At 44.5% G+C, this 22,385-nt stretch overlaps 1 protein-coding gene across 8 annotated transcripts in view; it reads left to right on the top strand.

Annotated features, from left to right (window-relative positions):
- The window catches only part of ADCK1 (aarF domain containing kinase 1), a 79,622-nt gene extending 57,574 nt beyond the window's left edge, over positions 1-22,048 (top strand). For 7 of the 8 annotated variants that reach the window (XM_027638125.1, XM_027638129.1, XM_027638128.1 and 4 more), the window contains 6 exons: positions 2,107-2,265; positions 5,448-5,564; positions 15,292-15,441; positions 15,691-15,888; positions 19,500-19,693; positions 21,030-21,201. In XM_027638125.1, coding sequence (XP_027493926.1) covers positions 2,107-2,265; positions 5,448-5,564; positions 15,292-15,441; positions 15,691-15,888; positions 19,500-19,693; positions 21,030-21,201 — 990 coding nt within the window. Of the gene's footprint in view, positions 1-2,106; positions 2,266-5,447; positions 5,565-15,291; positions 15,442-15,690; positions 15,889-19,499; positions 19,694-21,029 lie in introns of all 8 variants that reach the window. The other variant, XM_027638124.1, reaches the window with a different exon arrangement.
- Positions 22,049-22,385: the final 337 nt, after the last annotated feature.

Genomic DNA, 22,385 nt, shown 5'->3' with positions numbered 1-22,385 from the left:
GAAATTGGATTTTGGATTTTTATGGTGGCTCAAACCACCACACCTGGGAAACTTGAAACTAAAACAGTGTATTTCCTTTTGGCAATTTAGTATTGTTCTTCTACAGACAGCCTAGTTTAGCATCCTTGAGATCTGTTGTGTATACACAGCTATGGGAAAGTAGCTCAGAACATGACACACACAGTTTTGTTTTTAAAAGGCCTCTTATGGAGTGTTGCCTTACATGCATCATCATATCCTTGTGTGGGACTCTTTTTGTGTAGGCTGCATGGAAAGCCAGATTACGTGGAGTGATTTTCTGGTCCTTTAAGAATCAGATAGACATTGCAGCTAGGTAGGACGTTAATTTAAATATTAGTGGAGATGGCCATATTTAAGACTGATGGTAAAGAGTCTGAATGGGAAAAGCTAGATGGAAAATTCCTAAATTCACTTGAGTTTCATAGAATCAGTGCTGACTCTTTAAAAATCAGTACAGCATCTGATAAATCCAGAGAGACATACCTTGCTGCTCTTCATATGTCAATAATTTTTTCAAGACAACATGTTAGACAGATGTCAGAAAAGGGATAGGTGAAATGCTTGTTAAGTATGTCCCTGCCGTTGGTCAAGTTGGCAAATTGATTCAAAATAGTATTTAAAGAAAGCAAAAAAATGCATGAATTTTCTCACATAGGCACTAATGAAATAATCTTGCAGACCCTATGAAGTTTATGTACATGTTCATGAAGATGACTGGTTACATTTCATTTCGGTGACATAAACTTGAAAGGATTTATGCCTTTAGATATAATAGTAAAAAACTAATTCAATAGTGTCTGAAACCTGGTGATTACATTTTTAAGGGTACATTGAGTTTGGAACTGACATTTAGATAAGAGAAGTTGAGACAGGGATGGAGAACAAACGTTGTCACACAACTAAACAGGAGCAGTGATGGTTCATAAATTTATTTTTTGTCATACATTTCAATGATAGCAGTTTCTTGTGTGTACTTTAAATGTTCCTCCTGCAGTGCAGAAATTCCCACCTCAGTGGTGAAGATCTGCAAAGGGAAGTGGTGCAGTAACACACAAGTCTGTTTAAATTTTCTGATGAATGTGCAGAACAGGTGAGGTAAAGACAGCAAAGTGGATTGCATTTTTATTTTTTTTTACTTGTTTTATGACTCAAGTAGTTAAAAACTGCCAAAAAATTATTTTCCTTAAGGCATGGTCCAAATTGTCAGCTTGTGTAAATTTGTGACTCTGGTGGAGAAACTGGCCCTTCTTTGACCAGAAAACATGCTTGGCTGCCATGAAGCTTTGATTATACCGTGCAGTTGTGTAATCCTGATTCGCTTACCCCTTAAATATTGCTTTAAGCAAACATTTCCAGAAACTTTCTGGATGGGCCTTTCAAGGTACTGTGTAGCTGAGTACCTAATCCCTTTAAGAAGAGGATTCTAGGTAGTGGATATATGATACTTGGAAAACACCTCCTCAGCATTTCTGAGGATGGCTGTGACTGATGCTGAAGAGCAACTTGCCCTCTGATCCCCACCAGAAGTGTTCTCTAAAGATCCTACTAACTGTATCCAAACTCCACTGTCTTCTTTGAACTACCCTGTGGATTATCTGTGCCAGCAAAATTCTCATTCAACAGTGGAAGAACTAACATAGAGGTGACAAGTCTTACTTTACATCTTTTTCGTCTACTTTGTCTGAGAGCTGTTCGAATGAAGCCAAACAGTGACTTGTAGAATTATAGGACCCGGAAGAGAGTTGCTCCAGGGCCATGCCCTTGGCAAGATCTGACCATGTGGTCTCTTCTCCAGGGCTGCTTACTTCTAGGCAGCAGGAAGCTTGGGCTCCCTTTGGTGTCTGTGCCATCATTTAACTCTTAGATGTGCCTGTGTGGAAGGGTAAGCCAAAATTTGTATTACATGACCAAGGCATGACACTGTGTTGCATTGTGATATTGTAGGAACCCTAAAAGCACTTGGGGTGTAGGTTGGGTTTTTTTAATCTGTAAGTTATATGGAATGATCCTGTCAAAACAACACTGTGTGTAGCTATGTGGCTTTGTAGCCAGGAGGCAGCTGATTGTCTGTTTCCTTGTTTTCAGGTTCTCCTCTTGGTTGTGAAGCAGATCTTTCCAGATTTTGAGTTCATGTGGCTGGTGGAAGAAGCTAAGAAGAATCTGCCCTTGGAGTTGGATTTCCTCCATGAAGGCAGAAATGCTGAGAAGGTTGCTTATATGCTCAAGAACTTTGACTTCCTAAAGGTGAGGGAACACATATTTCTGTCTATATATGTGCATTAATGGTCTCCCCCTCTGTGTCTTATGTACCTCATTCACCAACTGGAGGAACCATATGGAGGGAGAATGGAGTTCTCCGTTTGTTGTTCATCCTAGACTGCTCTGCTAATATGGACCAGAAAATGCTCTGAGGCAGGCTTTCTCCATGTTTGTTTCCTACTGTACACACTCTATATTGGGCCAGAAGTGGTGGCTTGGGGCCAGCAGTCTCTGGAGCCTGCTACTCATTTTCTCAAATGCTCTTTCTGAAGTTGTCCAGTGCGTGTGAATTTGCCATCCTTTGCTGAACCGTCTGATGGTACCTTTTCTTGAACTTTGTCTCAGCTGAGGGCAAGAAATGAACATGGAACAGAAAAGCTAGACTGAAGCTGATGATATCGAGTAGTATTGGGAACTTGTATCTCAGGAATTTGTATCTCAGGAGGAAGCATGTTTGCATGAGTCCTTCCTGCTGCAAAAAGGCACATTCTCCCTCTAGAATTGGGCATACAACCTTCATACACACCCATGGCTAATGCATTCACGTTATCTTCATACACAAAATCAACTACATCCACATGAGCTCTTCCCCACTCACTCTCTTACCCACCTCCCCTGCTACACAGTGTCTGAGGTCACTGACAAATGTCTCAAGTATAACCAGACATGTACACATCTCATTCTTGGAAAGACATAAGCTCACATCTTCAAACTCGCATGTTCAGAAATCTTTTGCTGACAGACAAGAGGAACAAGCCTCCAGTGCATACTTTCTGGAAACACGTGTAGTGCTGTGGGCACAGTCACTGATGTAACTGCATTTGCACATACACAAAGGGAGCAAAAAATATACCCTCCTTTGGACCCTCCTGGATACACACAATCAAAATGAGGTTTTCACGTCCTGTTTATGCAGAAGTACCAAGACAGAGGTCTGAAAGAAGGTGAGTTTTTGTTGGGCTTTACAAACTGATGTATCCATTTTTCCTTGCTTCCTCCATGCAAGTGCTTTCGTTGTTGCCTGACTCCAGGTTTGGTGCAGTCCTTTTGGAGCCCAGTGGCAGCAGTGGCCTTCCCATAGACACAGATAGCTAAAAGCCACCAGGGCTACAGAAGGCCAAAGGCCAATGGTTTTGCTGAGTGGGTGCTTATCAGAAGTGATGCACCTTGGAGAGCTGTATCCATTGCAGCTGTAACTAGGATACTGTGAAGTAAATCCCCATGGAGACAGCCAATCACCTCCTTGCTGGGTTAAGAAGCTATCATGATATCAATATGTGTAACAATAACAAATGGCTTGAGATGGCTAAATAATTGATCTTCCCATCTGACCTGTCAATTCAGAGACATGTTCATCACCCAAAAGCAACAGAAGAATTGGGCCCCTGTATCATTAATTTTCCTAAACACGCTAGAAAGCTGAGAAGTAGATTTTGTGCCATGAACCTTTTTGAGCTTTTAAAGCCAGAGATAAATTATTTCCACACACTAGCATTACAGCCAAACACCTGTGAGTAATTAAAAAAATCACTGAAGAATTTGACTCTGATTGAGAGAGGCATCTCCAAGAGCATGGATAGTGCTTTACAAGCCTACTGACTTGGCTGTGTAAATCCTGAGACAAGAATGAGTGTCATCTGAAATGATCTAAGGCAGCAGGGATCAGTGAGCTAGATGGGTTGGGGAACTGTTAGTTTTGGAGTTGGCTGGCTTTCTCAGCAATCGTAACTGCAAAGAGTGAATATCCAGATAAGCTGGAAAGGCTGTGAGTAACTCAATCCCCCTTGCCCATAGTGAATCTGGCATCAAAGTCTAGGCAAGGTTCACATGCAGAGTATGCCAGGAGTGTTGAATGGTGGGACTGAGGGACATTGGAATTGCTCAGCAAAGGAGCTTTTGATGTAAAGTGGCACGTACATGATAAAGTAGAACTGGTCTCTCTAGGACAGGAACAGTGAGAGAAGCAGATAGTTTATGAGGGACTGAGACATTGTCGGTAGTTAAAAGCAAGAAATGCTGCTTGTTCAGGAGCTACAGTGGGCTGGTCATCCCATGGCATTGGTCACACTAGATGAGCAACACCTCTTACCTCTTCCTGTCCTGCCCCAAGATGCTGGTCCTAAGTCCATGCCTGGGTCAGGAGGGTGAGGAGAGGGGGCTGCACAGCTGGCTTACTATTTGTGTGATCCAAAATTTGTATCTCTATACCAGGGCACAATATGGGAATGGGTTGAACTCCCTTATATCTTTGGTAAAATGTACCTGTGTGGCTTCACCCATGTGCAAAAGCAAATCTGGACAAATTGGGGTTTTGGTCATCACAGTGATGTGAGGAATATCCAAAGGGAATTCAGCAGAATGGCTCTTGACAATAAGGGACTTCAACATGGAAAAAATTTGTCTGGAGAAAGAGGCTGGAAAATGGGGAGCCAGCCTGAGCAATGCTTGTGTCACTACCTCCCTGGATGGCACCGGGCCTCTTACTGGTACTTCACTCAGCTTGATTTACTGCAGACTGAATGAAAAGTACTTAGACATTTTACACTGTGTCACATTGGCAGTAAGATAGCTAAGGGTCTCCCAGGGTTTCTGTGAAAAGTCCCTTATTTGTGACACTTGATTTTTTTCCCAGTTCAATTGCAGATGGCCTAAGTATGCAGGGTTTGTCAGCTCAAAGGCATTCGTGTTCCAAGGGGCACTGCGGAGATGCAATTTATGACGATGGCTTATAATTTTTAAAGCTGTGTAAGTGGGCCCCGTGCGTAGCAAACAAGATGCAGTTCCTGTCTAAAGGAGCTGAGTGGATGATTCAGAAACTTACAGTAGGTTCTAGTTAAACAGCCCAGCTAGAGGAGCTGCAGAGCAGGTAAGAAAGCTCTCAGACTACACTGGGAGTGGGAGGTGGTCAAGATATTGTAGAGCATAGCCAGAAATGTTGCATGAGGACAGATCCTGCTGTCGTTGAATTGTTGTGTTATCTTTGTACACATTGCTGCTGTCCTGGGGAACTGGCCAGTAGATGGATTTACCTCCCATGTGCTCATCAAAAAAATCCAAGTCCTCACTTCAATTGCTTCCATTTTTACTCCTTCTCTGGGCTGTGTGTGATATATTCTCTTTCCTTCCCCAACCTGTTGCCTGGCTTAATCCATCTGCTCCTGTTTCAGGTCCCCAGGATCTACTGGGAGCTCTCAACAAGGCGCGTCCTTCTCATGGAGTTTATGGAAGGGGGGCAGGTGAATGACAGGGCCTACATGGAGAGGAATGGCATCAACGTCAATGAGGTAATTTCTCAGCCATCTCTGAATTGAATGTGGTGGGCAATGCAAAACTGATGTTACCATCAGCTGACCTTGATGCAAAATGGAGGCTGACAGGATAGGACAGGGCAGAAGAAGAAGCACATACAGATGTGAACAGAGCAATCAGACTGAGAGATCTGCATTCTTGTGCTTCTTGGAAAAATACAAAGCTCCTTTTTGGGAACACTCTCCTGTAGGCTGCACAGCTAGAGAGACCTTCAAGGAGACATAGTGAAAGATGACCATGCTCTTATATTACAGACACCCATGGTTTGTTCCAAGATGGCAGTTTCTGTTACCCTAAAGGAACAACTTCAGCTTCTGATTTTTTTTGTCTTGTGGACTTTGCTATAAAGAGAGATTTGAAAAATTCTGTCCATGGCAAAAGACAGTCAGCTCCATTTATCTGGACAAGTCAACTGGTCAAAAGTGAGAGAGTTTATCCTATCCTTTTCTTCTGCTGTAGGCAGAGGTCAAATCTAGGCCACACAATCAGATACAAGAGTGAATATTCTTCAAGTCTTGAAATAGAAAGGCATGTTTTGATGCATTAGCAGTAGGGCTCTTGAGCAATATGTACATTCAGATTTTGAGGTGGGGTTCCTCACAGTTCTTGGATAGCAGATCCATTCTGATATCAAGGTAGCTAGTATAGTATACCTCCTTGGCACTTAGGTTACTTTGAATTTTCTCAAACTGCTGGAGATAGCAAAGTTGTAGAGAAGCAGCTAATTTCAGTTTTTCTAACTTGCAGAGGCTTTTGCTTGCAATTAGAGTGACTTAGGGTGAAAATTTCTGCTAATTTATTTGTTCGTCCATGCCTTTGGGAAGGTCATTTTGTAACATCTTGGCACAATAGGTCCTATGCAGCAATGAAACCACATATTTTCCTGATTCTGAGCTGGTCTCTAAATGATGGCTAAGAAGTAATTTTGAAAAAGTTGTCAACAGATGTTGCAGTTCATGGGGTTTCTGGGGGGTCACTGCCGACCGCTCTGAGAAGGCTTCCAGGGCTGGAGTCACCCCCCCACGCCCTGTCCCTCGTGGCGGAGACAGGCGGCGGAGGCACTCAAGCCAGGAGACAAGAGACCACGCAGCATGCAGGAGTCCAGCAGCGAAGAAGAGAGTTTATTCAAATTTCCCGCAGTTTATAAAGGCTGCTGGGCCAAAGTGGATTGGCCATTTTGCTAGCCAATGCAAGGAGACAGTATAATAACTATGGCAACACAGAAACCGATGGTAGACAAGTGAATTAAGAGCTTCCAAACCCGACAAACAGACTTCTATTGCTGCGAAGTATAAGCCTCACACAGTTCTGGCTATCTGTCAGGTATAGGGTGTCACTCAGCTCAGTTGTAAGACTGAGTTTCTACAAACTCTCTCAGTGCCTGCACTGAGCTGTTCTTCCTTTTCTCTCCCCACCCCCTGAAATTAATGGTTAACTTTAGTGACTACCAATAAAGCAACAGGAGGGAATACTGAGTTGTCTAAATCATGGGGAAGGAGGTCTGTTATTATGGCTGCAGTAATACAAGGTAGGAGCAGTGCACACCCCAGACTTCTGCTTTGGCAAGGTGCAGCAGATGGGAGCAAATATATCCAAGATCCATTATCAGCTGCTGCTGTTGTTGCCCTGGGTAAACGACTGCATGGCATGGTGGTGAGGTGAGCAAAAGACAGCAGACACTGAAAGGAGCATGAGGAGAGGGCGGCAACCCACTTTTCAAAAGTGACCTGGCTTATAATATATAGCAGTTTTGGCTTTCAAGAGATACATTAGCTCCCTATAAATCACCTGAATCTATCTATCTATCTATCCATCTATCTATCTATCCGTCTATCATCTTGCTCCATTTTGTTTTACTGGGTGGAGGAAGAGGAATCTTTACTAAGCAGGATTTCTTGTGTGACAATGCAGCAAAAGCAAGCTGAGCCTCTCTCCTTTAAATGGAAAGAATCCCTGAGGTGAAAGCTCCCTTCAAACCAGGTTACTGACATTTACTTAATACCGTCTGTAGCAGGATTATCATTAAAGCTGCCCAAAAGCACATTAATCTCACTGGATCCATCCAAGTGCTGGATTGTAATGGCATTTAATCAGAGAAGGCTTTGATTTCTAAAGACAAGTGCAAACACTGAAATATCTGCCTGTGGAACAGTTACTTATTCATGTACAAGTGTAGCTGAGGAGGAGCATGCAGCTAGGATATTGACAGTGAAAGGGAAATCTGGAGAGGGTAGTTCTCAAGAAATGAGCTGGCAGGAATTGTGAGGGAAAACCAGGGCATGGCAGGGTTAAGAAGGGGTAACTGGAAACTGGGCTCTTCCTGTTTCAAAACACAAGAGGATTTGCAGTCTTGGTTGGGAAGTTACATTTGGAAGTAGGTGGTAGAGCAGGGAAGAGAGGAAAAGTAGACTGAGAGGCTCTCAGGAGGGTTGTAGTATACTGTATACAGGAGGAAAGGAGGGATAGCAACGCTACTTAGAGCATGGATTTTTAAAGAAAATCACAAATGGCATAAATGCTCCCATTCTGATTGTACCTGATTAATTTAGACAGACCTTGTCTGTATACAAATCTTAACATTATCTCTGGTCTGCTGCATGGGTTTTCCTTGTCCTTCCTTTTGGATTCTCTGCCTGTCTCCGCAGAGGCTGCTGTATTAACAAGCTGTGGGAGCTGTGGAGCTTAAAGATGCACTTCTGGCACGTGCTGTAGTGCCTCCAACTAACCAGCCAGTTCAGGTAGCCAAGTGTAGAGACCCCGTGATCACCCTGGTTTGGATTTGAGTCAGGGAAAGGAAACAATGCCACATACTTCAGCTCACCAAAAACCTGTTCGTAAGCTGTGGATGATTCAGAATTCAGGAAAGTGTTTTTGTCCAGCTGAGAGTTGAAAGCAAACAGCTAAGGTACTTAAGAAGAGCTACTGTGCACAATTATTGCCATCTGTCACCCCATCCTACTGTGGCTTTTTGCTTCTTTCTATTACTAAATGGGTTCTGCATTGGAATGGTATCTCTTAGCTCAATAAAGAGCCCAGCTACCTTCTTGTGACTGACAGATTTGCAACTTGAAATATGCTTTCAGTGTGGGATTTACCCTTCTGCCAAGAGTCAGGAGCTGCAGCCATGTAGCTGCTAAAATTTAAGTGGATTTTCCCAGGGTGGGATCCTTTTGTCAGCGCAAATGTGGAAACCTCTCATGTCTCAAGTATTTGTGCTTATAACACTCAAGTGTTACATGAAGCGGAGCAGAGAAGAACACTGTTTCTGGGGAAGATGGCTGTTCTTGCTCTTTGTACTTGCCGATGTAGTCTGGGGAGAGGTTTCTTTGCAAATTCTCCTACATTTCATCTTGTCTGAAGCTTAGTGAAATTCACAAGGCACTGGTAAACAAGGATGGTGACCTCCAGCTATTTCAGCTTTTGAACTGTGCAAAGACACCAGGTAAATGAGTTAAATTACACACAAACCCACTTCTTACTGAAAGTCAGTCCCAAGTGTCAATGTCAATCAATTGCTTAAGTCCCACCAAGATGCTTTACATTAAATCCAAGGAAATACAACTGTATTTAAAGCCAAGGGCAAATGATTCCCATGGTCATTTTGGGTCTAACAGAGATGCAAGAAACAAGTGAAAAACCAGTAACTGGTCTTCTCTACCTGCATCCTTTTGAGAATCTAGACAAACTTATCAAGTTAGTCCCTCAGTTCCCAGGGTGGATGAGTCAGAATACTTCTTCCCACTTAAATGCCGTGGAAGATGGGACATTGAGCAGGAAAATAATTTCCTCAGTCCCCAACAGAGAGTACAGGGCATGCTAGGAGTGCACTCCAGGAGTCCTAAAAACTATTCCTGTATCTTAATGACATCATGTGTGTCCAGACATCACCTTGCTGTGATGCTAGATCAGTGCATAGTGATAGTACTGCATAACAGAGCACTGTCGATCCTCACAACTGGATCACAGAGGACAGAGTGTGAAATTAGATCTCCTGTGTGCGACCATCCTAATCTGCTATGGACAAGAGCCATTTCGTAGCACAGGCACAGAGTAGGCTCCAAATTGTGGCTATTTTCCATCCACACCCTTTGCTAATTTGACACCAGTTTAATTGGGCAGAATTGCCCTAGCAGGATTAAGCAAACCCTTAGATGATGGCTGTAATAACAACAATGAAAGAAAGCCAAAAACTCAATACAGTTTTCAATCCAATTAACCTTCGATTAAGGTTCCAAAATCAATGCTATTATTTTGGCTGGAGGAGGTAATATTGAGCCCTGAGAAATGAGCTGCACAACGACCTTTATTTTTTATGAGATCAATAGAAGTTAGTGTCGCCATCTCTTAAAATAATTGGCAAATATTACAGTCAAATTAAGGCCAGAGACTAGTATCTGCTCCTGATCTAAAGAGACAGTCACAGGTGGAGATAGGACAGAAAGAGATGATGCTCTATCAGGCAGTTTCATCTGGGACTTATCAGGGGCAGGCAGTGAGATCATCTCTGCAGGACCATGACGCAGGATTTTTTTCTTTGCCTTTCTTCTTTGTGTCAGTTGGAGGCATGGGGCCAGGACCACTCCAGCTTGCTCACAAGTCCAGGAAAGTGTCAATGTCTTTCCCCAAATAATCCAGGCTGGTTTGTTACATTGCAGCTACCCTTGAATATGATATATATGCTATCTTTTTACTGTAGGAGTACTCACAGCCTCAAATTTGCATGCATTCTTTCTTTTCCAAGAAGTTTATTGCTAAGTATTGCGTATTGGTGTTTTAAAGATACTCATTTGTGATGGACTTCCTACTCTTTTGTTACTGTCACATTACTCTGTCAGCTGGGTGTGCTGATTTGTTAAAAGGGGAGTTCTGTACAGGGGCAAGGGTGACAGGTTGTCTAGGCTTTCAAAAATGATGGCAACAACATGTTGTGGCTCTGTACATACACAAGAAGAAATATATCACTGCTGCTACCTATAGTTCAGCTTGGGATCTTCTGAGTTAGATGACAGAAATGCAGTAGGTGTACTTGTTAAAATACTTGGTACCCTGGGTATGAGTCCATTAGCTAGAAAAGGTTGGGATTAGTAGGGAAATTGCAAAGTAGGTAAGAAACTGATAGAGGCAATGGTGGAGGGAAATTACCATAATGGAGTTTTGTGAGGTTTTCTCTTCAAACAGATTTTATTTAATAAATTGGTAATGACTTCAACACAAACAACTGTATCAAGGACATTGTTGGTGACACCAAGTTGAGAGGTCTGACACTGTAGAGGAGGACCAGAGAAGCAATAGCACTTGTTGGCCTTGAGAACTGAAGTGATAGAAAGGGATAAAAATGAGCAATACCAAGCTGAAAGTCATGCACTTAAAACCTAAGAAGAGTTTCTTAAATAGATTGGGTGTTTATCAGAGGAAAGCGACATATTAGAATTAACTTTGGGACGTTAGTAAATCACGGTGTGTGTGTCCTGTGCAGTGCAACTGTGTAAAAGGCAGGTTGACACATAGGACACACCTGGTAAAGGAGCATCCTGTAGAAATGGGGTGGTATTTCTTCTGTATTTATGCTGATTATTATCTGACTGGTGGACACACTGGAGCAGTAAATACTGGAGAGAGATGGAACTAGTTAAACTCTAGGATTATGATAGCTAAGGAAATAATTTAAATTGGACATCATTAAAATCAGGCTGGGATTTAGGGGTAAGGTTCTGACCATCTAAAGGGTACATTTTTGGAACAGCTCCAACGTTGTGCTTTCTGTCTTACATACTTCCAGTGAACTTGACCAGTTTATAGAGAGACTGTGTGATACTGTACAGTAACAACCCTTAATATCTGCACTACATTGTTATTTTCTGCTGTACTGAGTTGTAACTCACATAGGATAGTTTGTTAAATGTAGCATCCTTGCATATTGAGTACATAAAAAGAACTTCATGTGCTTAGACTGGTGAAGAGTTACTCCAAGTCTGGCTGTTTTACATGTATTTGTCACTCCATCCTTTGATTGTTGTCTACAATCTGTTTCTTCCTCAGCTCTGTTTTTTTCAAAATGAAAACACTGAGCTGAAAATGTGCGGTTTGTCTGACACAGTGTCATGGTCATGTCACATATTTGGCAATGGCAGATTGCTATTTGCATTGACTAGTAAGGCCACAGGCTCACTTGTTGACTGTAGTCATCATGTTCTGCTGCAGCACAGACAGGCAAATGGAACTTCTTTGAGGCAATAACACACCTTCTGGCAATAGGACATACCTCTGGCCAGAGCCAGAGCCTGATGTCATCCTGACATATCAAGCTCAGCTCTTTGTTCTTATGTGTTATGCCTAAATTATGCTATTCTTGGTAACACCTCCTTTTGCCTAGTTGTATTTCTTGTAGTGCATTCAGAATTACAAATGCTTCTACTTCCTTGCTTTTCAAACCTCCTAACTGTGATAGATTCCCCTCCTCTGCCATCCTTAGCCAACTTTGGAATCTTCAACTCTTTTAATCTTTGCCCCAAGTAAATGCCTCCTGCATCTTGCTCATTTATTTGCTTTCTCTGAACTCCCTCTGTGTAGTCTGCATCTTTCTGTTAATGAGATGTCTGGAAGTGAATGCAGAATTCCAAGGGTGATTATTATTTTTTTTACAATGTGCAGCAGAACAATGCTGAGGGATGCTGGTAATGATAAAGATCCCATTGTGTTGGATGATAAAGAGAGAAAGGACTGATGACCTCTCTGTGTCATAATAAAAGCCTGTGTGTTAACTTTAGTCTTTGCTTTTGTAAATCATTGCAACCTTTTGTCTAATTTGTGATGCACCTTCACCCCCGAGGTCTTACACAGCCTAAATGCTTGCTGAATTCCTCCCTTCTTCTGAGCAGAGGTTTTCACACGTCTCTTTTCTCATTTCACCTAGCTGCATTCTTCCAAAGTGAATTCTGTAGTGTTATTTATCCAGTGGCCTTCCTAATAAGAGTGGAATAAGGGCCCATAGGGACAAGGCACAGTACTGGAAAATTAATGTATATAAAGGTTTCATGTTTTTTTTCTTAAACCTTTTCTCAAGAAACATGAACTCCTTTTATCTGAATTATAATAATAGGTCACTACCCACATATTACAATCTAAGCTCTAGAGTGTAAAGCTTCCTGTTTTATTTACAGTTTGATGGTATTGGTGCTTTCTATCTTAATTTAATTTGTATCCTATTTTAGAGGTATGTCAGCAGACAAAAATACGTAAAAATACTTTAGTGTGCAGCACAGCTCCATCTCTTACACTAGGTAAATTTTTTCTAAAGATTGTTTATATGCTTATATCATAAATACCTGCAAAATATCTCCTGTATGCTAATGAAATAATACAGAATGCATTCATCTGTCTTAAAGAAGCTATAAGGTTTAGTTTCAGTGAAGATACTGGAGAAACTCAAAGTTGCATGCTGGGGAAGAGGTAAATATAAGTACAGCAGGGAAGGGAGAGAGGATGTGGATATTGCAGTGAACATTGTCTTGCATCCCTGACTCAGCCTGTGTGTCTGAGCAGGCCTGTAACCCCTCTGTTTTTATGGCAACAGGAATCCTGAGCTGCTTTGGTGTTGCATCATGGGCTGCAAAAGGCTATGACGATAGATCTGTGTAGTAACTTGTCTGCTGAGGGTGACTCAGGAGTGGGGGCCTTCTCTGCACCTGGAGACTGCAGCTGTATCATAAGATGCTGTTATGAGGGTAGCATGGATAATCTGGTGAGAGGTGTTTTTGTAGGATCCTACAATATTTGGGATTGGAGGGACCTCAGGAAGTATTTTATGAAATCATCTTCTAAGGCAGGGTCAGTTATGAGATCAGACCAGCTTACTCAGGGTGTTAGTCAGTCAGGTCTTTAAAACCTCCAAGGATGGAGATTACACAGTCCCTTCAGCCATGAACCAACCAACAGGTTTGCAGAACTGCCAGCCCTTGTCCGGACTTGTGTTTAATGGGCATGAGGCATCATGTTGTGCCCCAGGTTGTCCCCAGGTCCTCATCTTCAATAATTCTGTGCTCTTCCATGTTCCTGGAGAGCAAACAGCTGAGGTAGGGAGGGCAGAATGTGGTTTACCCCGTGTCTGCGGTAGTGTTGAGTTGATGCTATGATCAGTCATGATGTCCAAGTCCATTCCTTCTGGTATGCAGATCCCTGGGAGGTTGTGTGAACGAGTGACTGGCTTAAAACAGACTATCTGCATGTCCTTGGACTGTCAGCACATGCTTCTCAGCTCTTCTAGGAGATCACAGCACCTGGTATACTTTGGTCCTATCTAATTTTAGAGCTTGTCGATCTAGGAGACCTATAAGGGTCACTTCATGGCTACAGTGATCTCTACTGGTAATTCAGAAGGGAAACATAACTTCCCTCAGTGAGTACTTAAAATAACACCAGTGTGACATTAGGGACGCTGCACTTCAGGAGATCACAGGGCTGTGCTGTGCCACCTGTGTGGGTGATTCAGCATGGGGCCAGCATTCACCATGACTCAGCACTGGTTCCAGGTCGCACTTGAGGGACAGAGTATTGTTTCATGTGATCCTACAACCATCCCTGTTGGTGTGCAACAGGAAGGTTTCCTGTCCTTTCTCCTCATTTGTTGTAGTTACTTGGGCACTATTCATAATGAACACTTTTCCCGGAGGTGGCTGCATTTCAGAGGTGGGTAAAGCAAGCTCTTCCCTGACTGGCTGGTTTTCTACAGGGTGAGCTGTCATTAGTATCCCTGTTAACTCTTCTACCACCTCTGCTTATGGTGACAGCTGCCAGTTTGCTGCTTACACAGGGTGTCTGGAGATATGCTTGGAATAATTTATAACAATTGTCTTTTAATTGCTTGTTCAGCACTCTGCTGTGTAGCAGTGCTGCTCTGGGATGGCAGGGAGGGCTGGCAGTGGGATGTCAGGGCAAGACTGCTGTGGTAGTGCATGGCAAGGGATTGATTCTGTGCCCCCGGGATGTTTGCTTGCTCCTAGGAGGTTTTTAACTTTAATAACATCTCTTAGTGATAAGGAACAGTAGCATGGAGGGACACAGCAGTGACAGGATGATTTAAACAACCTTTCTGTGCTGCTTCATCTTCACAGACATTGCAAATCAGCTTAGTATGGTTCTGAGGAAAAGAAGAGGGAAAGTGGGGGGACAGTGTGATGGAGAGATGGAAGAGGGAACCCATGGTCATTCTGGTGACGAGATTAATAGGCTGAGTCTCCCCTCACCCCTTCTCCACTGGGTCCTGCTGCCATTCATGGATAGAAACACCTGAGACTTCCTCCAAGCAGTCTCACCCACCCCAGCAGTAATTTCTATGCCTTCTCTGTGAATACATGTCTGCCCCTTTCTGCTGTCCTACTTTCCTCCTCATTACCAGAAACCTCATTCCTACCCCCAGGTATTTTCTCTTTTTTATGCCAGACAAGTGTTCTTAAATAACCTTTGATCCCACAAACACCTTTATGGTTCTCCCTGCATGGATCCTTCCCTCAATGCCCTGGGTCATCCTGCTACTGGTAGATGCCAGCAGCCACGCTGTGCATTTGTCAGTGTGAGGAGCTGCAAGAGCTCTGCATGGGGACACCGGCAGACCCTTCTCCCTGTAGGACTGGCATGTGGAGGCTGCCTCCCTGGCAGGCACCCTGCTGTTGGTGGCAGTGTGTGACCATCTCTGTCTCCTCACAGATCTCTCGCAACTTGGGGAAGCTCTACAGCGAAATGATCTTTGTGAATGGCTTTGTGCACTGTGACCCACACCCAGGCAACGTGCTAGTGAAGAAATGCCCAACCTCTGGCAAGGCCCACATTATCCTCCTGGACCATGGGCTCTACCAGGTATGTAGCTATGGGGGGCTTCAGGAGTCTTGCGAGGCTGCCTTTGGGCATCAGGCTGAAAGAGCACACCCAGCTGCAGCCTTGCCCCTCTGAGCACATAAAAATACATTTTTCGTGTTACTTCCATAACCCTCCAAGGATATTTTCTGACTCTGAAATGGGGTATAGAGCACAGCTAAGGGACACAAGACTTTCCCCCCAGTTTCCTGTCCTCTGTGGGCTTCTGAGGGGCCATGTCTCCCTACCCAGGTGCTGAGCGAGTCATTCCGCATGGACTACTGCCGCCTTTGGCAGGCCCTCATCAAGGCCGATATGAAGAGGGTGCAGAAGTACAGCCGGCGGCTCGGGGCAGGGGATTTGTACCCTCTCTTCGCCTGCATGCTGACTGCCAGATCTTGGGAGTCTGTCAACAGGGGGATTGACCAGTCACCAGTCTCAGCCAGCGAGGTAGGTCCTGTGTGTCCTTCCCTAACGTGTGCCCTTCCTTCTCCTCAGGTACTTGCACCACTGATACTGCAGCAGTGCTGGGCAACCCCTGGCAACCCTGTAGAAATTTTTGCAGTGATAGCTGAGCTAGAAAAAGCCAGGACTCCTTCTGCAATGTGTTTTATAGTAGCTGAACTCAAGTTCCCAGATTCACTTGTCATGGGCTGCTTAAATTTTGTATCATATTTTAATGCCTAAGCGTTCACCATTTCTAGCAGGGCAAACATTTGTAGATTATCCTTTTCTTAAAAAAATGTTGAATGCAGCTGTGCAGGAAACCATCAAGGAGGCTGGGATAAGGTAGAGGAGACATAAAGGCTTAGCGGGAAGACATGAGAAGGATAATGCATTATCACTATTCATGTAAATGACTATCAACACTGATACAAACTCCTAAAAACTCCTGGAAATTACCTCCCAATCAGAAACCCTATTAACTTGGAGTCAAGGTTGCTTAACTGCAGATCCTGTCAACTCAATCACTACAAATCTAGGAAATTGCCACTTATGTTCTCCACCCTTTCATATCCACAGGTGCTGGGATCCTTCTCATGCCTCCTCACACACCTAACACACACACACACTCCTCCTTAAGAATACTAGCAGCCCCTGTCAATTGTGCTGTTTTTAGAGAGGGACATATGAGATTTCAGCCAATGGACTAGTGTTTGTGAGTAGAAGCATGTTGTATCCTATGGTTTGCTTTTATCTGCACACAGTTTGTAGTAGAGAGGACAAAATTCATTTAAGTGGCGTTATAATATTGTCCTATGAAATTCTCTTCTGAAAGTTCCCTCATTTTGATGGATGTGGCAGAATTTGCTGCACTGGTTTACCATTATCCATAGCAATGACGAGGTCAGATACCTTGGGTAATGGACCCTCCCCCCCAGTAATTTGATTGCTTCCTACCTGAATTAATTTCCTGTACATCAGAAATAATATAGTGACTGTCTAGCAGATCTGTACTTGATCTGGTGAGTTCTGGAGCTGGTAGCTCCAGAAAAAAATTCAGAGGCATGAAAATGAATTGGCACAGAGCTGGCTCTAGTACTACAAAGCCAGCATTGAATCTGAGCTAGTGAGCAATGTTTATTCTCAACTGGCTTGTGAAGATTATGCCAGAGGTGTAGCAGCAGCTGCATGGTGCCTTGTGTGTGCTAATGAACTTTGTCATTGAGTTGAATTGCGTGTATGGAACCAGCTCTGTTGTCTTTGCTTACATGACACAATTAATGCTGAAACTAGATAATCCTGCAGCAGATAATGGGGAGCTGAGCAGATTTGCTGTAGCATTAGGAAATGAGTTGCTGCTTGCCCTTACTTTAGAGGTGAATTTGAAAGATTTTATCAGGAGCAAGAGCTGAGTGCTGTGTAGGCAGGTACCATCAGCATAGAAGTCCAGAGTGTGCTTGAAGATGTATCGACATGACAGTACCCTGTGAGAAAAGGAAACAACCCTCCTGAAACAAAATCTTATCTGTAGTGCTGTTCCCAGTCTGGGGCACTGCATCTTGAGAAAGGTTTGATGAAACTGGGGCAAGTTCAGTAGGAACCTACAAGGACTAGTGGTCAAGCAGATGCAACCCAGGAGGTAAGTGAACAAGTTAAGGCAGAAAAAAGAAAAGGCAGATCAAGGAGAATTGTAGAAGTGATATGAGAATCTCTTAAAGAGTGCTGCAAAGAGGACAAGAAATCATGGGTTTAAATTCAACTGAACATGAGAAAAACCAGATCTAATGGCAAAGCCATTGAAACGCTAGTGCAGATGTTCTGGGAAAGCTTTGAGCCATGCTGCTGGAGAGTTTTAGATGCAGGCTGGGCAAATGTATGAGAATTGCCATAAGTGTAGTTGTTCCTGCAGTAAGCCAGGGCCAGGCAGCTGATCGCTCAGGGTGGCTGCTGGCCTCATCTCATGTGATTTTAAGATGCATTTTGCTCTATCCTGAAGCAGCCTCAGCAACTGCAGCCAAGGGGCTTTTCTCAGGTCCTGTGGCGTAGCTCATTTCTTCCTCTGCGCACAGGGTTTGCCCTTGACAGAAAATGACAGCTCTGATGATAGATCATGTGGTTGTTTTGTGGTGTGGACAAGCAGCTGGAGCTAAAAATAAAAAGAAAAGAAATAGAAAAGAAAACATGTATGTGGAAAATAAAGTAGGCTCTGCAGTGATGCTGGCTGGGATATGGGATAAGAGATAATCAGGGAGGAATTTTCTGCCAACAAATAATGGAACAAAACATTTAACATTTAGGAGAGCTAAGCATCTTCTTGCTGAAGCTTTGTATTTTTGGTCAGTGACAGAGGCAGAAGGACACAAAGATTTGTTTGTCAGCAGCAAAGCAACCATGGTAGTGTGTGAGATGTGTACATCTCTGACTATCACTACTCGCACACTCAGTTTGTGCAAGTCTGTTCCTTTCTAATAAGTTTGAAGTTCACAAAGAGCGAGTGTAAGATTCTCACATAATGAAATCCCTTATTCCAGAGGAGAGAAGGTTTTAGAGCTGTTGTTTCCCACAAAGGAGTCTCCCTTGTGCAAGAAGTTATTTACTGCTCTCTGCATGTGTCCTGCTGGATTTTGGAGATTTCATATGTTCCAGAGACTTCTATTTGGATTTGCTGATTCATGTCATGGCCTCTGTAGGAAGAGGTAGGGACACGGTATGCATATGGGATCAACTCCCCACCACACTGTGCTACATTTACTGGGATGGTGAGGGAACTCTCAGATCTAAAAACAGGCAGAAGAGGTGGGGCTGGCTGTGTTGCATGCTATGGTGGCTCATGTTTGGAGGGGAGCCCATCTTAAGTGGCTTAGGCTGTAGCCTGTAAGTTATCACTGGGTTCTTACAGTGGGCAGATTGTTGGAATCTGGAGAACCAGGGAACATGCCTGCCTTGGATTTACACTCTTTCCTTAAACATCTGCTGCTGGCTGCTGTCAGATAGGATATAGATCTAGATCTGAGAGATGACAGTTTTTGATCTTTTGGGTTATCATGATGCTTAACTGCATAATGCTTTCTCAGATCTGCTGAGTTTTGTTGGGGGCAGAGGACTAAACTAGGCCTTGGAAACACCTTAATCTGTATAGCATAGAGGCCCTCAGTTTCATGGGACAGCAAAAAGGAGTGGCCTGGTTGTCTTTGCAGCATGCTTCCACCTTCCTGAGCAGTCCTGCGCTGCCTGCAGCTCTGCCCATTTTGGGTCTGGTGAGGTGAGACTCAGTCAGAAGTCTCCAAGGGCAGTAATGAGATATGGTTGCTGTAGGCTGCTTGGGGCCAAGAACTGAGGATAGCAGTGAGAGCCTATAAATCCTTCCAGTGAGGGCATAGGACTTTATCTCACTAAGGGGCAGGTGGGACATGGTAAGAGTGATCTGTGACTGCTCTGAGTGCTTGAGACAGCCCAGTGTCTGCAGAAGAGGACAGAGCTCTTTAGCTTCTGGCCTAGTCGTGGTCTGTAAAAACACTGTTTCTTCCTGCCAAATCTCAGCTGCATCTGGACCTGGATTTCCCATGCACTCTCAACTTCTCTCTCCTTTCTCCCTGACATGACCTGGCTGGCCACAGGACATGGAGATCCGATCCAATGCTGCTGCTTACTTACCCCAGATCACCCAGCTCCTCAACAATGTCCCTCGCCAGATGCTGCTGCTGCTGAAGACCAATGACTTGTTAAGGGGGATTGAGTCAGCCCTGCACACACGGGCCAGTGCCAGCTCCTTCCTCAACATGTCTCGCTGCTGCATCAGAGCCGTTTCCACGTGAGTCTCCTCTCCAGGCACCAGAGGTCAGACAGGGAGCAGCGGGAGGTGACTGAACCTGTGGTCCAGGGGCTGAGGGGGATCCCAGGTCCAGCAGGCCAGTCAGGGCCCAGTCCCTGGCAGTTGACCAAGGCGAGCAAGACAGACAGTCTTGGTAGTCAGGTCCAATCAAAAGTCTGTATCATAAGGCAGCATCATGGTGACGGGGCAGGTCTAAGAACAAATAAGAAAGTCTGTAGATCTGGTCCAGTGGTTGTTAAGCAGGTGACAAGACTGAAGGCTGAGGTCAAGCCAAGGGGTCAGTATGTGAGTTGAGGTCCAGGTCATGGGACTTCACAGCAGGGCATGAGCTGGGGACCATTATTCTTTCAGTGTAGCTCAGGCAGAAACTGAAGGTGCAGCCTGAGATTACCTGCGGCTCCTGGGCCTATGGGCAAGACCATTAAAGCTTATTAGAGCCCACCACTCAGGGGTCATGATAAGGCTCTGACTTGACCTCTTGACCTCTTACTCTTAGCTGTGGATCTCTCCCCCTCATTATCCCATCTGCTATGGTCCTACCCTTGCTAAGTTACACGTCTCAGCCTCTGTCTTTGGTGTTCTCATGTCCATCAGCCTCTCCAGAGGACAAATCTGTCACCCTGGGGCTGAGGACAAGGATAGAGTTGAAGGCCTTAAGGTAAGGGTTTAGGATTTGGCCCCCTAGAGGAGGTGAAGGGGCTTCCTGCCCATTACAGCCTGATTGAGGGGCTAGGGCTGACTGTGAAGATCAGGCTGATTTTTAAATGCCACAAACAGGAGTCATGCAAGTGATTTCCATCTGTGAGTCTTACGAGTCAATGCACTTCTGCCTCAGATTCCTCCTCCTTGCAGATGAAATTACAGTTATTTCTCTGGCTGATGAGGGACCTATGAAGCCAATTAGCCTCTGCTTCTAAAGAAAGGTGAAGAAATACTTTTCCTGGAATCAGTGTGTTAGGATTTCTGGACTCTTACAAGTGTGCTACTGGGAAAAGCTATAGGAGCGTACAACTGTCCCTCTTAGCTGAAGTGAAGCTAGGCATAGAAGCAGAGGATGCCATGACCCAGGACTGCCGGTAAGAGAACTGGCTTCACAAGGGAGTAGGCTGTCTCTTCTGCCAGATTCATTCTAGAAGGCAGTCCTCAGCTCCTCAGAAGCACTATTTGGAGAAAATCCGTGCTTCCTGGGGATTCTCCAGATGTAGGATGTTACCCTCCCCTGGGAAAGGTGAGATTTACTGAAGATGTAGAACAAGCCTCCTTCCCCCCGGGCTGTATCCTGCTGGATCTAATGCAGATGTTTTCCTCTTTCTAGGTACCAGAGGAGCAAGAGTCTCTCCCTTTACAGGAGGGCCCAGATCTCACTCACAGAAGCCCTGAGCCTGTGGCAGATCAACTTGTATGAACTCTTCCTGTGGCTGAAGGGGTCCCAGCTGGGGAACTGGGTCATTGCTCTCCTGAGACGGATGCACCATTCCACATACTGACATGGACTGGTGGGAGAGGCTCGGGTGCTCCCTCCCTCCCTTCTGCTCTCCATGGCACATTTGCCTTTCTGACTTTCTGTCTATTTTTGGGTCTTACTCCACGTTACACACTGCACTGTCCTTGCATCCTACAGCATTAGCTTCCTCTGTGGCGCTGAGAGGTTGAGTTGGTACCAGAGCTCAGCTGTTTCATGGTTTAGGAAAAGGAGGTATCATGTGATACTTTGTGCCAGGAAGGACAGGATATTTTATTAGCCCATCTGAGCAGGGTAAGTTCCACTCAGATTCCAGTGGACTGCACTGGAAGCAAATACCTCTCCTCGGCTCATTCTTAAACAATCTTACAGAACTTAAGAGAATCCCGACCCTACCTACAATGCTCCAAAACATTGCTCAGATCCTTAGAGGGAGGTGGTAAGTCCCTTTAAAATGCAATAGGGTGTATATTAGTGTGAGCAATCTCCTTAGTCTGATTTCTGTTCAGGTGTGCAGAGTTTCTCAGAGGAGTGAGACCCTGTGGAAAGCTGTCACTAGGGCTTCCTCTCCCAGCACCAGGGAAAGGGGACACAAATGATGAGAGTGGTGGACTGGGACTTTGACTTTCTGAGGTCCATCTCCAGTCCTGTCAGCAAGTGCATTTGTGTTTTCGGACTTTTCCTGGCCTGTTTCCTTGCAGGTAAAGTGAAGGAAGGGGACAGTGATCTTGCCTCTTTTCTGAAATTCAGGGAAGGCAGTCAGAATGACAAACCAGGGCTCTGAAACTGCTGGTAATGTATGTGTACTGTGCAATACTGCCACGGAACAAAATAAATGTGACCTTTGGGGGAGGGACACCTGGCTGTGCACTTAGAGTTATGTTTGGGCCTCTAACCTCAGTCCTGTTTCTATTTCTCCACTGAATGAGTGATGCCAGGCAGTGCTGGCAATTCCTTGCTAGCCAAATGAAAGGACCACTTGGTTTTTCCTCTATCCAAGAGGTTTGTTCCACGTCCTCTGGTGCTGCGTCAGGTGTGTGTTGGGATGGGATGGAAGATCAGGCATTATTCTACTGGGAAGGACACACCACACCTTACCACCCATATCCATGCCAAGCCTGACTCCTCCCTGCCTGTGGGAATGGGCTGCAGCACATGTGAGACATCACCACCCCATGCCGCACACTGAGCATTTCACCTCGTCACTGC

This window comes from Corapipo altera, unplaced genomic scaffold, assembly GCF_003945725.1.
Source record: "Corapipo altera isolate COAL_440 unplaced genomic scaffold, ASM394572v1 23, whole genome shotgun sequence".
In the NCBI taxonomy this organism is placed as follows: Eukaryota; Metazoa; Chordata; class Aves; order Passeriformes; family Pipridae; genus Corapipo; species Corapipo altera.
The sequence above is the reverse complement of the archived record's forward strand: the minus strand, read 5'-3'. Positions and strand labels throughout refer to the sequence as shown.